Raw genomic sequence first — 17,633 nt, 5'->3', positions numbered from 1 at the left:
TTGCAGGGCTTCATATGTATACAGCAGACATGGAAAGTGCAAAAATGATGTGTGAACAAGAAGTGTAAACAGTGAGGTGAGTGTAGGAATATGGAGGGTGTTGTTAAACATGTTCTCTTTACTAAGAATAAGGTTTTTCTTATTTAGTTCATTTAATCAGGCTAATGATACACTCACCAGCACAAGAGGAATGAATGTTAGGTAGTGTTGGTGTAGCTGCAGGGAGAGTGAGCCACCAACCTGGACAGCAGGGGGCGACACAGTCCACCTCAGCAGGACTAAAGAGAGAGAGAGAGAGAGAGAGAGAGAGAGAGATCGAGCGAGTGAGAGAGAGAGAGAGAGAGATCGAGCGAGTGAGAGAGAGAGAGAGAGAGAGAGAGAGAGAGAGAGGAGAGAGAGAGAGAGAGAGAGAGAGAGCGAGCAGTGGGGTGTAACTCAGATTTGCATTACCAGGGCTGAGTGATTCTCTTTCTCCCAGAATAGAGCCACACTTTCACCAGATGTTCTGCTCTGTTCAGATAAGCTCACTCAGGCACAAGAAACTGTCTGGTAACATTAATAAAGATGTTTGTCTCTTACAAAAGAGCAGACAATGTCCAAAATGAAGCTTTATTTCAGTGGAAGTAACAGAAATGCCAGGACACAGAACAGAATACAAACAGAGCTGCTGCATTCTGTTCTCCTGCACTGGTCAGAACTCCCTCCTGCACCTCTGAGACGTCCACAGTCCAGCTTACCACTCACTGAGTTTAGTGCCTCATCCACAAGTCAACCATAGAGATACATTCTAATGAAGCTGTCATTCAAAAACCGCTTTGACTTTATAGTGACCACACACACACACACACACACACACACACACACACACACACACACACACAACCCTAAGCTTCATATTTTATCTTTAATCTTTAATTATTTTTCCCATCTCCACCTAAACTAATATTTAATGAATGTTAATAATCTAGTATATTTTGTATTGTCAAACAGGTGCAGAATACCTCAGTTCATTTGCAAAATAATTTATCCAATAACATGACAATGACAATGTGTTTCATCTGCTCTGCATCCACTTGGTCTCCTGCTGTGATGATGGTGTGTAGTCTGTCTAACGTGAGTGTGGACTCTGAAGATGGTGTGTATTCTGTCTAATGTGTGTGTTTAGACTGGTATATTTATGCTACAGGTCTTTTACTTAAAGACAGATAAAGTCACCAGTTGCATTTTATAGTGCTTAGACCTGATTGGTGAATTCACAATTAATCACTCAAGTAATCATCCCAGTTAATCATCCCAAGTACATTTGACAGCTGTGTTTGATCAGTTGGTTCACAGGTGGGAGGTTTTGAAATGAAGTCATGTTAGATTTCTATGTCTAATGTAGAGAAGTGTGTTGAATAGAAGGGGTGTGTGTGTGTGTGTGTGTGTGTGTGTGTGTGTGTGTGTGTGTGTGTGTGTGTGTGTGTGTGTGTGTGTGTGTGTGTGTGTGTGTGGTGATTTGATTAACGTCTAAGGCTGAGAATGTGCTTATAGTTGTGCAATTCTGGACTGAGGTTTTGCTATCTAAGTGTCAGATTTCACTAACTATATTTTTAATTATAGTGTGTAATGAATCATAAAAAACAAATACAGAGACGCCACAGAGAGTATTTGGTAGACTTGTATTAATACACAGCGAGGCCACAGAGAGTATTTTGTAGATGTCTATTAATACAGCGAGGCCACAGAGAGTATTTACTAGATGTGTATTAATGCAGAGAGGCCACAGAGAGTATTTGGTAGAGGTTTATTAATACAGAGAGGCCACAGAGAGTATTTGATAGAGGTGTATTAATACAGAGAGGCCACAGAGAGTATTTGGTACAGGTGTATTAATAAAAAGAGGCCACAGAGAGTATTTCGTAGACATGTATTACTACAGAGAGGCCACAGAGAGTATTTGGTAGATGTGTATTAATACAGAGGTCACAGAGAGTATTTGGTAGATGTGTATTAATACAGAGAGGCCACAGAGAGTATTTGGTAGATGTGTATTAATATTGAGGTCACAGAGAGTATTTGGTAGACGTGTATTAAAACAGCGCAGTAACAGAGAGTATTTGGTAGATGTGTATTAAAACAGCGCAGTAACAGAGAGTATTTGGTAGATGTGTATTAATACAGAGAGGCCACAGAGAGTATTTGGTAGATGTGTATTAATACAGAGGTCACAGAGAGTATTTGGTAAATGTGTATTAATACAGAGAGGCCACAGAGAGTATTTGGTAGATGTGTATTAATATTGAGGTCACAGAGAGTATTTGGTAGACGTGTATTAAAACAGCGCAGTAACAGAGAGTATTTGGTAGATGTGTATTAATACAGAGAGGCCACAGAGAGTATTTGGTAGATGTGTATTAATACAGAGAGGCCACAGAGAGTATTTGGTACAGGTGTATTAATACAGAGAGGCCACAGAGAGTATTTGGTAGATGTGTATTAATACAGAGAGACCGCAGAGAGTATTTGGTAAAGGTGTATTAATACAGAGAGGCCACAGAGAGTATTTGGTAAAGATGTATTAATACAGAGAGGCCACAGAGAGCATTTGGTAGACGTGTATTAAAACAGAGCAGTAACGGAGAGTATTTGGTAAAGGTGTATTAATACAGAGAGGTCACTTTGCATGTGCAGCACCTGCTTCAGTGCTCTGGGAGTGTTTATAGTCCTGTGAGTTTAACACTTCATGACTGAGAGCTGCCTGCCCCAGCAACTTCACCCACAGCAACCATGACTTTGATCCCCATCTTCATCTGCACACTGGTCCTCTGGACTCAAGGTAGGATTTAAATAAGTTGAATGAATAAAATAAAATTAAGTCAGTGAATGATTAAGTATTTTAATAATAGTTAGACATAATATCTTTCTTATTCCTGCATTTTCTCTTATTCTGAATCCAGAGGTCAGGCCATTGTTATTCTCTCATGTTTAATCATGATTCATACTGACTTCTTTTTTTTTTTTTTCCCCCAGAATCCATGTGTCAGGTGACTGTGACTCAGACTCCTGCAGTGAAATCTGCTCTTCCAGGAGACACAGTCACCATCAGCTGTAGGACCAGCCACAGAGTGGATGATGGTGTTGATCTGTTTTGGTACTTGCAGAAACCCAGAGAAGCTGCTAAACTCCTGATCTACTATGCTACTAATTTATGGTCAGGAACCCCAGCTTGTTTCAGTGGTAGTAGATCTAGATCTGACTTCACTCTGACCATCAGAGAGGTCCAGACTGAAGACGCTGGAGATTATTAGTGTTTGGGTGAATTTTACCTCAGTGGTAGCTGAGTGTTCACACAGTGTTAGAGAATCATACAAAATCCTCCCTCAGTCTGAACACACTAAACATACAAATCTATGAGCTACAACTGCCCAGGAATTCTGGAGAAGCTCCCAAACATCTCCCTTCTCTCTTTTCTTTGAGCAGCTGATCTCTCTGTTTCTGCTGGAGCAGGTGAAGACAAAACACTACAGTTATAACAATAACAACAACACATGGCATTTATCTAATGCTTATCAAGACCCCAAAGAGGCACATTTACACACACCCAGTGGAGCATCAGAAACCAGTCACACCACTGCAGTACTGAGTCCTTTGGTCTCTTGGGGCAGTTGTTCTTATAATAGAGCAGGTAGTTATTAGTGGAGAGAAATTTCTACTAGTAGCATGACTGCTAAAGCAGTGTCAGTCATCTTCTGGAGGTTCTGTCCTGTTTAGAGGTGATGTAAGCACACACTAAAGCACTAATCACCATGTCTGTGCCTTCATCTGATTATTCTCAGCCACTGTGAAACACTTCTACCAAAAAATACAGTTCATGTTCATTATAAATGTTTATTACCAACAATCAAAGGTGTAAAAGTAGAGATATTTAGGGGGTAATGTTTAATAATCTTATTATAATTTACTAAATGCCACCAGCCAAAGAACATTCAGTAAAATCTTCTATCTCACACTAAAACATTTGCTTTGGTGTGAAGGACATGCCTGTGTCATAAATTCACTGTATGACTCAAATAATATAAAACATACCAAACATTAAGCAGTTATTTACTGTTACATTTATTACATTTAGCTTGAAGCTTTATTTTAAACAGATACCAGAGGCCTGGAGCATAAAGTTTCTATTATAAAATATTTTGGCAAAATATATTAGGACTGTGGGTTTTTAATAAAAAGTTGGTTGTTTTTTAATATAAAACCTGTACTTTCTTTTGCAATAAAAAACAACTTTATTACCTCCTAAGGGACCCATAACAATATTTTATTAAAACAGCCCAGCGTGTGTTAAAAAGTGATATGCGGTTAGTTTCAGGCATAAATTTACAAACAATAATAATATTATGGTATATGGAGAGGACCAAAGATGTTTTAGCACCCACTCCATGATGTTCCAAAAATACACTGACTTACACATTACAGTTTCTAGTGAATGAAACTTATGTTGAGTCATCTTATTTCCTGGTTCCTTAACAAACTTTAGCAAGAGTGGTCAAATAGCAACATTATCAAAGTTTAATCCTATAACTCATTACACACACGGACCTCTGAAGTACAGACAATTAGCACTTTAAAGGCATTTCTTGTTCTGTGCAATGTTGGCAAAGAATCTTCAATTAAGACTATAATGTTGTTTGTTCACATTTTTTATTTCATTTTGACCAATAAACAGAGGAACATTTGAGTAATAAACACAGACTATCTAAAAGACAGCACATTAATGAGTGAGAGGAGAACACTTCAGTACACATGTGGGAGTTTCACGCCTCAGCACACTGCTCTCTACTCAGTGTCTGTGTGACAGGAGACTGGGAGTCCTTGGTGGCCTCACAGGTCACTGTCTTCTTCAGCCACTCCTCCTTCTGGAGGGTCAGGGTGCTGCTCCAGCTGTAGAGGCCGTCCTTCTGCAGTAGCCCGGAGCTCTGGCTCACCCCCGAGCTCCAGCTAATACCAGCTACCTTCCAGCTCAGCTTCCAGTCTGAGGGGAAGCCCTTGTTGGCCAGACACACGAGTGTGACCTTCTCCTGCTGCAGCTGTACACTGGAGGGGGGCAGGACCGTGAGGGTGGGCGGGGCGTCACCTAGGAGACACAACACGGTCTACAGCTCAGACAGGCAGGAACCGTTAGCAGGAAAATCAGTTGTGTTTCACTTCCTCTTTTATTATTTATATTATTTTATTTATGTTTGTATGTATTACATCAACAACCTTTATTTTCAATGTTATTTTCCCTGGACATCAGAACCTAGGATATATAATTAATGAAACAATCAAATGAATATAACTTATAGTCATAAATAAATTAAAATGGAAGTATATTTAACAGGCGGTGGTTGTTCAGTATGCAAGTATTACGGTTAAAGTGCTTTGCATCAACAACCTCCAGTCAGGGACAAACACTTATACTAATGAAAATTAACCCAGTAGTCGGAATAAAGGTTTGATGGCGAATATTGCTGAAACATTTATGCTTTTGATAAAAAAACGATAATAATGTGGGTCGATTTACACTAAAATCTCGCAACACCACTGTAACGGTTAGGATAAACGCGCTAATAAATTCACCTTTAATGCGCTTTAATAAAGAGACATTTATTACAAACAATACCTACTTAAAATTGTGATTTACTGGGAATAAAAAGTGAAGTTCTTCTTACGTCCAGTGTCCTCCACACTAACTTCGTTTAAGGTCCGTACATAAACCTGCTCTAAACACACTGCCGTCTCCTCTCTTTACAGCGCCGTAGTTTAGCTTCAGAGTTAGTGAACGATACAACCCCAAAGATGCTTGTTTTTCTTTTCTTTTTTGTAATAAAAAAGTTATCAAAGATACTACATACATAAAATATACAGTTAGAAATACAGCTAAATAAAGATATAAAAAATTAAGGCAGAAACTAAATTAAAAGAAACTAAAGAAACTAAAAATTTTGAATAAGGGCTAATAGTTACTTAAATCCAGCAGAGTTTTGTGCCTCTAAAAGTATCGTTAAAAACTCGTTAAAACTCGTATCGTTAATGTTTATGCGTTAGATATTTGTAGACTCTGTAGAATCATAACAATTGGTTACAAAATTTGTGTTTTTGGATATATTTTTCATATTTTTGTACACTAATATCATTTAATGCAACATCCAAGTCAAGACAATTTATTTAAACACTTGTGTTCTAGATGTATAATACAGGAATTTGAGTATTTGTAACAGCCAACGTTTTGATCCTTCAGTATGGGAGTATTGTATTTCTGCCTTTTAAAATAAACCCAGCATGCAGATAAAAGCTTGTTGAGAGATATTTCTGAAACATGTATGTTTTTACTACTGAAAGACATTTAAGAAACTCTTCATCGGTATAAAGTAAAAGGTCTATAAGGACATAGCAGCGGTTATGATATAGGAAGATACTTAACGTCACAATTAGTCTATAAAAGAGTACGAGTAGTTTACAAAACCACCGTGCATACTGACGCAACGTTACATGTGTGGATAGTTGTGAAGAAAATTTAAAGTCTACTTACGTCCAACTGATAGTTTTGTTCCACCACCGAAAGTCCACCACAGAGCTACAATCTCGTTTACTGTCCGTACAAAAACCTCCTGATGTAAACACGCCGCTCTCGACACTATTTACCGCGTAATATATAGCTTCGATATTAATGCTTTAGAAAACTCATAAAGGACTTACCCAAAAGCTTTTTAGATTTTTAAAATAATAAAATAAAATACACACATATATTTTATTATTAGATAAATTACGTCGTAATAGCTGTTGCCCCGTAAACCACATTAAATGCAACCGCAACAAGTTTTTAAGTCTGCATTATTATCAAACATCAAACATGTCGATTATGATTTCAGAAAATACCAACTTTTGTATAAGCAGTGAAAGTTACTTACGTCCAACTGAGAGTTTTGTGCCGCCACCAAAAGTGTACCACAGTGATACGAAGTCGTTCAGTGGTTGTACAAAAACCTCCTGCACTAAAGAAGCCGCTCTCCCTCTTTGCGTTTTAGAAAGCCTTTTTCAAAACAATAATGAACTGCTACAATTTTTACTTTTTAAAATATGCAAGAAAATATCTAGGCATTAAAAATAAATTAACTAATTTTCTTGCAGCTCATATTTTTCCGTTTGCTCGTTTTTCGAATATTAAAATTAATCTTAATTGGTATTATCGAAATAACTGTACATTAAAAAGTTTATGGAAAATTAATATAAAATAACCTTTTGATACAATTTTTTTGGACGTATCAATATAACTTTACAGAATCAATGATCAATGCTGAGAAAAGTAGGAGGACTAATGAAAGCATTCTATCTGAACATTGTAAATGTACTGTGAATTTCTGCTAAATAACCGAATAATGATCCAATAAAATGTTTGTATATTTAATACCTTGTTTTTGTTTGGCAGTATCTTCAGTACAATCAAATATGAAACCAGACAAAAATTCAACAAAAACAGTCACAGAGAGTGACACTGTAAACAAACAAAAATTAAGATGCATTGAATAATGTGAGACTGCCCTCCACTGGTTCTTGACAAAACACTACAACGATCTGAACGTCCAGACTGCCTGAGTCATTGTATTAAGAACTTGATCAGGAAAAGTAGCATACATTGAAAATACTCAATTTTGCTCTAATATAAGTAAATGAAAATATAATTAAGAATCTTAAAACTGAATTTAAGAAAATATGCAAAAACAGAGGCAATGCCCTGAGATTTCAGTGGGTTAAACATATTATCCAAGTATACAAGCTGATCCAGGATCAGTGTATCTGGTTGTAAATGCAGTCCCGTTACCTCACAGAAAACCAGTGAAGTCCCTGGGAAACAGGAGTGTTTTTACTGTCACGAAATAGGGCACTTGATAGCTGCATGCCCAGCTTTGATGCATAAAAATATACGAAATGTAAATGTGGTCAATGTGTTTTTGTTTATTGTTTAATTGTTGTCATTTAATTAATCATTTAATCATTTCTGTCACTGACCCTACTTAGAAAGGGTCGTAACATCTGTTTCAGCAACACAGAACTCCACGTGCTTCAGAACCCTGGACAGCTCCCACAATAGAGCTAATGAGACCCAGGTGAAGCTCATCACAGAGACACTCCTGAACTCACCCAATCCACTGATCTCCAATCAGCCCAGAGCCAGATGAAGAGCCAGCTGTACTGAGGGAGGAACTGCAGTTGTCTCACACATTGCTCATCTTCTTCTCAGAGGCAGAGAGCCAGTGATCTCCAAATGTGCAGAGAACTGAATGAAGAGCCACATTTACAAAACACATCAGACTCTTACCCACACCTGGCCAAATATATAGAATTTTCCTGATATATTCTTCTGTGTTTACTGTTTGTCCTACAATGTATTGAACAGAAATAGCAAAGGTCACATTGCACACCAGAAACCAATAGAAAGAAACAATAAATACTGTTACGACCCCGTCTAGGCTGGGAGGGTTTTGAGTATTACTACAGTAGAAATGAGTAATGGAATGAATAACCAGACAAAGATGACAGCAAACATCTAGTGTATTTAAATGTTTTTGGTGTTTAAAGACAAGAAACTGGTGCAATCGCATCAGGAGTGACCAAGGCCAACACAACAAACAAAACCACACTAGAAACAAAACGATGACTGACTAAGCTAACAAAAAGAAACTGACACTGACTACACCGTTAGAACAAAGATAAAGCCACACCCAAACACAATGGCAGCCCTCCCTGCCACCAGTGTGTAACTATGGACAGGACAAGACATACATACAAGATACAAGAAACGATATTATCCAGCAATCAACCAAAGGGGCAAAACAAACCGTAAATCAAGGGGAAAATCCAAAGTCATACACAAACACAAGCTCAAAAATGTAGCGACAAGTCAAAACCAACAACACCAAACTCTTCTCCCATGAGCCCTCAAGCCAAGCCCTTTGTCTCTTCCTCGTCCTTTTATTTTGATCCTCTGCTCACTGGAAAACCGGGTGTGGATCAGGATGGGTGTGGATCAGGATGGGTGTGGATCAGGATGGGGGACACCAGAGAGGAAGAGGCAAAACCTGGAACACAGAAGGCAGATATACAGGCGGACATAACAATACCTTATTACAAGAGCCTGCTGATCATGTAATTAAAACAGAGGTAAACTTCCCTCCTTGCACTGTTTGGCTTGTCATTCATGTTGGTCTCATTTTGTAATAAACTGTAGTTGGATCTTCACAGTGACTCTGGGCCAACATTGTTACAGGGATGTAACCTGCTATGGGTAGAGAAGATCTCACCATGGAAGAGCAGATGAGTAGCAGCCTGTGTAGAGTAGAGAGGCTTGCTGTCTACTATGCACAGACTTATACAATGGAAAAAGTCATTTATCTTGGCAAAGTTGAATAAGTAGTGTTTGGTACATTGAACTGACATACTGTGAACCTCAAACACTGTTTACTCCTCTTTCAAATACAAATCGCATATAAGCAAAACAGGGTCGTAAAATGAGCCAATTCCAAAATCTTAGAATATTACACAACAGTCTTGACTCATTAATATTTATTCTCCTAAAATTTGCATACACCAGCCCACATTCTAGCCCAGGAGACATTACCATCGACCTGCACAGTTAAAGCTTCAGCAGTTCTGAAGAACAAAACAATGACAACAGATCAACAATGAAAATGACAGATTACATACAGAAATGCAACATTCCAGATGCTGATGATGTCACACCCTTCCCAAGGAACTACACTGTTAATGGGCTTTGTTGATTTCATATTTAACAGGATTCCAGACAACTTTCATTCAAATTTGTTCGTTTAGTCTGCAGATTTTACTCCAGAGAATTTTCCAAGCATTTATGTATTATATTTACATTTTTGTCATTTAAAAATATAAATGTGTGAGTGAATTACAAAAGTGTCAGTACAATATGGAGCAGCTTCACTCGGTGTCTGACACTGAAGAGAGAGGCAGTTCCAGTTTTATTGGCATCATGATCTCAACCACAACCTGTAAGCAGCCAGCCCTGCTGTGTGATTCTTTTACACATTTTGTTGCTTTAAGTCAGATCATCTTAAATAGACAGTTTCATAGTGAGCTGACAACTTTAATTTACTTCATGTTGTTGTCGAGATCAAAAGCGAGTAGCTAATATTAGTAATGTTAAAATAGTAAAAAATAGCAGTTAAATAGTAATGTCCATCTATCTTATTTACACAGAGGTTCAATTTATTTTCCTGCCATTTAAAGCTGTCATTTAAATACACAATAGAAGATGATTCCTTGTCAATTCCTGTCAGGTAAATTTTAATTCATATTTCATCAACAAGACAACTCAGAAGATAACTAATTTGGTTGCTAAAAATATCAACTCTGTAGCTAACTACAGCCAATCAGAGCAGAGCTCTTTAAAATATTCATGAGCCCATCAGTAAAGGGAAAACAGACTGTTTCATTCTTGGGCCACAGTGTGAGAGGGGGCACTTAGAGCTGTAATGTTCATCCTGGGAGGGAGGGAAAATCATCCTGGGAGGGACCAGTGAAATCTGCTCTTCCAGGAGACACAGTCACCATCAGCTGTAGAACAAGCCCTGCAGTGTATTATGACAGCAGCTATGGTCATCGTTTAGCCTGGTACCTGCAGAAACCTGGAGAAGTTCCTAAACTCCTGATCTACAGAGCTACTAACTTACAGTCAGGAATTCCAGCTCGTTTCAGTGGTAGTGGATCTGGATCTGACTTCACTCTGACCATCAGAGGAGTCCAGACTGAAGATGCAGGAGATTATTACTGTCAGAGTGCACATTACATTAGTAGTAGCTGGGTGTTCACACAGTGTTAGAGAGTCATACAAAAACCTCCCTCAGTCAGACTGCACAGAGACTGCACTGCTGCAGCTGGGACCTACTGCAGGTGTAGAGGGGGAGGATGTGATACAGCACAATAACACACTCTGTGGAGGAGAGGAACCACAACACACTGACTCACTACTGAACACACTGACTCAGTACTGAACACACTTAACTCTGAAGAATCATAAAGCCATAATATTCACAGTTTTACAGGTACCATTATCAGCACATTACTTGTAGCTAAGATGCTTTGTTAATAATAATTGAAGAATTATCCATTTGTAGAATATTTAAATGACCATTGATTCTGAACCTGTTGGGTAACTGAAACTCTAACACGTATAGCTTGATATTGTTTGTTATTGTTTGTTTCACATTTCTAGGTATCAGCACTGATACCTGTATTCTACCGCATTCTAGTTCATTGGTATATTGGACTCTACTGTACTGTAGTAGGATGTGCTCTATGAGTAAATTACAAAGCACTTTTGTAAGTTGCTCTGGATAAGAGCGTCTGCCAACTGTCAGACATGTAAATGTAAATGTCTGTGTGTGTGTCTGTGTATGTGTGTGTGTGCGCGCGCGCACATGTGAGTGCTAGAGTACTGAAAACACTGAACAACATAAAACACATAACCTCAAGGACTGAAGAATACTGGTATAGCGGATCCCATTTTACACTGCTTGTCACTACACACTCTGGCCACAGGAGGGAGAGAAATCAGCACATCTGCTCTCCTCATCCCAGAAACACACACTAATTGTCCAAGAGCTCCACTAGCAGCACCCCTGATTGCCTGAGCACTGTGGTACATTCCTAGAGCTGTGCAGTAGAGCTTCCTTCCCTCTGTCCACTGTGCTGGAACAACCTGAGAGCTGACAGTAACAATGACAACTCTAGCAGATGCATGAGACCATGATGCTTACACCAAAGTCAGTTTGATCCTGAACTGTGTGTGAAGCACCTGGTTATAGAACTCTCTCACGTGTGTGTGTGTGTGTGTGTGTGTGTGTGTGTGTGCAAATCACCTTGTTGAAGAACTCTTAAATAGCATGTGTATGTGTGTGTATCACCTGGTTAAACAGCTCTACTAGCATGTTTGTGTGTGTGTGTGTGTGTGTGTGTGTGCAAATCACCTTGTTGAAGAACTCTTAAATAGCATGTGTATGTGTGTGAAGCATCTGGTTAAACAGCTCTACTAGCGTGTGTGTGTGTGTGTGTATCACCTGGGTAAACAGCTCTACTAGCATGTGTATGTGTGTGTGTGTGTATCACCTGGTTAAACAGCTCTACTAGCATGTGTGTGTGTGTGTGTGTGTGTGTGTGTGTATCACCTGGTTAAACAGCTCTACTAGCATGTGTGTGTGTGTGTGTATCACCTGGTTAAACAGCTCTACTAGCATGTGTGTGTGTGTGTGTGTGTGTATCACCTGGTTAAATAGCTCTACTAGTGTGTGTGTGTGTGTGTGTGTGTGTGTGTGTGTGTGTGTGTGTGTGTGTGTGTGTGTGTGTGTGTGTGTGTCTGTGTGTGTGTGTGTGTATATCACCTGGTTAAACAGCTCTACTAGCATGTGTGTGTGTGTGTGTGTGTGTGTGTGTGTGTATCACCTGGTTAAATAGCTCTACTAGTGTGTGTGTGTGTGTGTGTGTGTGTGTGTGTGTGTGTGTGTGTGTGTGTGTGTGTGTCTGTGTGTGTGTGTGTATCACCTGGTTAAACAGCTCTACTAGCATGTGTATGTGTGTGTGTATCACCTGGTTAAACAGCTCTACTAACGTGTGTGTGTGTATCACCTGGTTAAACAGCTCTACTAGCATGTATATTACCTGGTTAAACAGCTCTACTAGCATGTATATTACCTGGTTAAACTGCTCTACTAGCATGTGTATCACCTGGTTAAACAGCTCTACTAGCATGTGTATTAACTGGTTAAACAGCTCTACTAGCATGTGTGTGTGTATCACCTGGTTAAACAGCTCTACTAGCATGTGTGTGTGTATGTGTGTATTACCTGGTTAAACAGCTCTACTAGCATGTGTGTGTGTGTGTATCACCTGGTTAAACAGCTCTACTAGCATGTGTGTGTGTGTGTGTGTGTGTGTATCACCTGGTTAAACAGCTCTACTAGCATGTGTGTGTGTGTGTGTATCACCTGGTTAAACAGCTCTACTAGCATGTGTGTGTGTGTGTGTGTGTGTGTGTGTGTGTGTGTGTGTGTATCACCTGGTTAAATAGCTCTACTAGTGTGTGTGTGTGTGTGTGTGTGTGTGTGTGTGTGTGTGTGTGTGTGTGTGTGTGTGTGTGTGTGTGTCTGTGTGTGTGTGTGTATCACCTGGTTAAACAGCTCTACTAGCATGTGTATGTGTGTGTGTATCACCTGGTTAAACAGCTCTACTAACATGTGTGTGTGTGTATCACCTGGTTAAACAGCTCTACTAGCATGTATATTACCTGGTTAAACAGCTCTACTAGCATGTATATTACCTGGTTAAACTGCTCTACTAGCATGTGTATCACCTGGTTAAACAGCTCTACTAGCATGTGTATTAACTGGTTAAACAGCTCTACTAGCATGTGTGTGTGTATCACCTGGTTAAACAGCTCTACTAGCATGTGTGTGTGTATGTGTGTATTACCTGGTTAAACAGCTCTACTAGCATGTGTGTGTGTGTATCACCTGGTTAAATAGCTCTACTAGCATGTGTGTGTGTGTGTGTGTGTGTGTGTGTATTACCTGGTTAAACAGCTCTACTAGCATGTGTGTGTGTGTATCACCTGGTTAAACAGCTCTACTAGCATGTGTGTGTGTGTGTGTGTGTGTGTGTGTGTGTGTGTGTGTGTGTATCACCTGGTTAAAGAGCTCGCACAAACATGTATGTGTGTGTTTCAGCAGTGTGTGTGCTTTAAAACCTGATTAAAGAGCACTCAATAGCATATACATCTGTAAAGCACATTTATGGCATGTACTTACAGAAAGGTGTTGGTTGTAATATCTACATTACTTGTAAAAGCCTCAAAGCAAAACTAAAAAAGTAACTGTCAGACAACAAACATGTCTGAATTGGATGTGTTTGGGGGAAGTGGCAGATATGGAAAATTATGCAAATTTAGTGTGTAGTGTAGTGTAGTGTAGTGTGTAGTGTAGTGTAGTGTGTAGTGTATTGTGTAGTGTAGTGTAGTGTAGTGTAGTGCGGTCCTGGGCAGGAGTAGGTGTGTCCCTCCTGCTGGACAACCAGCCTACCGTGACAAGAGGGGGAATCGATAACTAATAAAGAAACATGTTCTGTTTGGAGGGCGCTGGTCTATGATTTGATAAGGTCAGAAAAGACTTTATTATCATTGTACTTGTACAACAAAACAGGTAGCTCACAGCATCAATAAAAATAATAAAATAATATAATAGAAATAGAATGGAAATAGAAATATAAACATTTGGAGGGATACACATGTATACAGCTGACTTGAAAAAATGAAGTGTAAACAGGAAGTGTAAACAGTGAGGTGAGTGTAGGAAAATGGAGTGTGCCATTATGGGGGCATAAACTTGTTCTCTTTGCTAGGAATGAGGCGTTTGGTTTTTCTTATTTGTTCATTTAATCAGGGTAATGATACACTCACCACCACAAGAGGAATGAATGTTAGGTAGTGTTGGTGTAGCTGCAGGGAGAGTAATCCATCAAACTGGACAGCAGGGAGCGACATAATCCACCTCAGCAGGAATAGAGAGAGAGAGAGAGACAGAGAGAGAGAGAGAGAGAGAGAGAGAGAGAAAGAGAGAGAGAGAGAGAGAGAGAGAGAGCAGTGGGTTCTAACTCAGATTTGCATTACCATGGCTGAGTGATTCTCTTTCTCCCAGAATAGAGCCACACTTTCACCAGATGTTCTGGTCTGTTCATATAAGCTCACTCAGGCACAAGAAACTGTCTGATAACATTAATAAAGATGTTTGTCTCTTATAAAAGAGCAGACAATGTCCAAAATGAAGCTTTATTTCAGTGGAAGTAACAGAAATGCCAGGACACAGAACAGAATACAGACAGAGCTGCTGCATTCTGCTCTCCTGCACTGGTCAGAACTCCCTCCTGCACCTCTGAGACGTCCACAGTCCAGCTTACCACTCACTGAGTTTAGTGCCTCATCCACAAGTCACCCATAGTGATACATTCTAATGAAGCATCATTCAAAAACCTCTTTGACTTTATAGTGACCACACACACACACACACACACACACACACACACACACACACACACACACACAGAAACACACACACACACACACACACACACACAACACACACACAACCCTAAGCTTCATATTTTATCTTTAATCTTTAATTATTTTTCCCATCTCCACCTAAACTAATATTTAATGAATGTTAATAATCTAGTATATTCTGTATTGTCAAAAAGGTGCAGAATACCTCAGTTTGTTTGCAAAATAATTCATACGATAACATGACAATGACATTGTGTTTCATCTGCTCTGCATCCACTTGGTCTCCTGCTGTGATGATGGTGTGTAGTCTGTCTAACGTGAGTGTGTGGACTGTGATGGTGGTGTGTATTCTGTCTAATGTGTGTGTTTACAGTGTGATGTTGTAAGGACCCAAGTTGCCGTGGCGATGGAGGACTCCATTCTGTGTGATCACAGCTACATTGTGATGTTACCACCACGTTGGCCCTGGACATTCAAAATATCTCTGTGGACAGCGATGTTTCTCCATCTTCTTACGTTTGTCAGGCTAAGTCCAGATAACATTGCGTTGACCTGATAGAAACGTACATGTAAAAAGGTTGTGTGCAGCAAACAATACTGAGGTGAACACATCACATGAATACATTACATACTTCCATATATTTATGCTGCAGGTCTTTTACTTAAAGACAGATAAACTCACCAGTTGCATTTTATAGTGCTTACACCTGATTGCTGAGTTCACAATTAATCACCCACATGATCATCCCAGTTAATCATCCCAAGTACATTTGACAGCTTTGTTGATTAGTTGGCTCACAGGTCGGAGGTTTTGAAAGGCAAAGAAGTGATGTCATGTTAGATTTCTATGTATAATGTAGAGAAGTGTGTTGAATAGAAGGGATGTGTGTGTGTGTGTGTGTGTGTGTGTGTGTGTGTGTGTGTGTGTGTGTGTGTGTGTGTGTGTGTGTGTGTGTGTTTGTGGTGATTTGATTAATGTCTAGAGCAGAAAATGTGTTTATAGTTGTGCAATTCAGGACTGAGGTTTTGCTATCTAAGTGTCCGATTTCACTAAATATATTTTTAATTATAGTGTGTAATGAAAACAAATACAGGGAAGCCACAGAGAGTATTTGGTAGACATGTATTAATACACAGCGAGGCCACAGAGAGTATTTGGTAGGTGAGTATTAATACAGAGAAGCCACAGAGAGTATTTGGTAGACAAGTATTAATACAGAGAGGTCACAGAGAGTATTTGGTAGACATCTATTAATACAGAGAGGCCACAGAGAGTATTTGGTAGAAGTGTATTGATACAGAGAGGCCACAGAGAGTATTTGGTAGAAGTGTATTGATACAGAGAAGCCACAGAGAGTATTTGGTAGACGTGTATTAATACACAGCGAGGCCACAGAGAGTATTTGGTAGACATCTATTAATACAGAAAGGCCACAGAGAGTATTTGGTAGAAGTGTATTGATACAAAGAGGCCACAGAGAGTATTTGGTAGACGTGTATTAATACAGAGAGGCCACAGAGAGGATTTGGTAGACATCTATTAATACAGAGAGGCCACAGAGAGTATTTGGTAGAAGTGTATTGATACAGAGAGGCCACAGAGAGTATTTGGTAGATGTGTATTAATACAGAGAGGCCACAGAGAGTATTTGGTAGACATCTATTAATACAGAGAGGCCACAGAGAGTATTTGGTAGATGTGTATTAATACAGAGAGGCCACAGAGAGTATTTGGTAGACGTGTATTGATACAGAGAAGTCACTTTGCATGTGCAGCACCTGCTTCAGTGCTCTGGGAGTGTTTATAGTCCTGTGAGTTTAACACTTCATGACTGAGAGCTGTCTGCCCCAGCAACTTCACCCACAGCAACCATGACTTTGATCCCCATCTTCATCTGCACACTGCTCCTCTGGATTCAAGGTAGGATTTAAATAAGTTGAACAAATTAAATCATTAAAATAACTTAAAGTCAGTGAATGATTAAATATTTTAATCGTAGATGGACATATTCCCTTTCTTATTACTGCATTTTTTTTCATCCTGAATCCAAATGTCAGGTCATTGGAATTCTCTGATGTTCTGTCATGATTCATAATGACTTCATATTCATTGTTTTTTTTTACAGAATCCATGTGTCAGGTGACAGTGTCTCAGACTCCTGCAGTGAAATCTGCTCTTCCAGGAGACACAGTCACCATCAGCTGTAGAACAAACCCTGCAGTGTATGATGATGACTGTCTACACTGGTACCTGCAGAAACCTGGAGAAGCTCCTAAACTCCTGATCTCCCTTGCAGATCAGGTAGAGTCAGGAACTCCAGATCGTTTCAGTGGTAGTGGATCTGGATCTGACTTCACTCTGGCCATCAAAGGAGTCCAGACTGAAGATGCAGGAGATTACTACTGTCAGAGTGCACATTACATTAGTAGTAGCTGGGTGTTCACACAGTGTTAGAGAGTCGTACAAAAACCTCCCTCAGTCAGACTGCACAGAGACTGCTCTGCTGCAGCTGGGACCTACTGCAGGTGTTGA

General features: G+C 39.5%; 1 gene segment (V, D, J or C); it reads right to left on the bottom strand.

Moving 5' to 3' along the window:
- Window positions 1-4,666: 4,666 nt before the first annotated feature.
- LOC145657613 (immunoglobulin kappa constant-like) lies at window positions 4,667-7,349 on the bottom strand. The segment is given in 4 exon segments: window positions 4,667-5,116; window positions 6,554-6,613; window positions 6,933-7,054; window positions 7,297-7,349. Coding segments are annotated over 4 exon segments (555 nt in total).
- Window positions 7,350-17,633: the final 10,284 nt, after the last annotated feature.

Source organism: Electrophorus electricus, chromosome 4 (genome assembly GCF_041902795.1).
Source record: "Electrophorus electricus isolate QZ-2024a chromosome 4, ASM4190279v1, whole genome shotgun sequence".
NCBI classification, from domain to species: Eukaryota; Metazoa; Chordata; class Actinopteri; order Gymnotiformes; family Gymnotidae; genus Electrophorus; species Electrophorus electricus.
The sequence above is the reverse complement of the archived record's forward strand: the minus strand, read 5'-3'. Positions and strand labels throughout refer to the sequence as shown.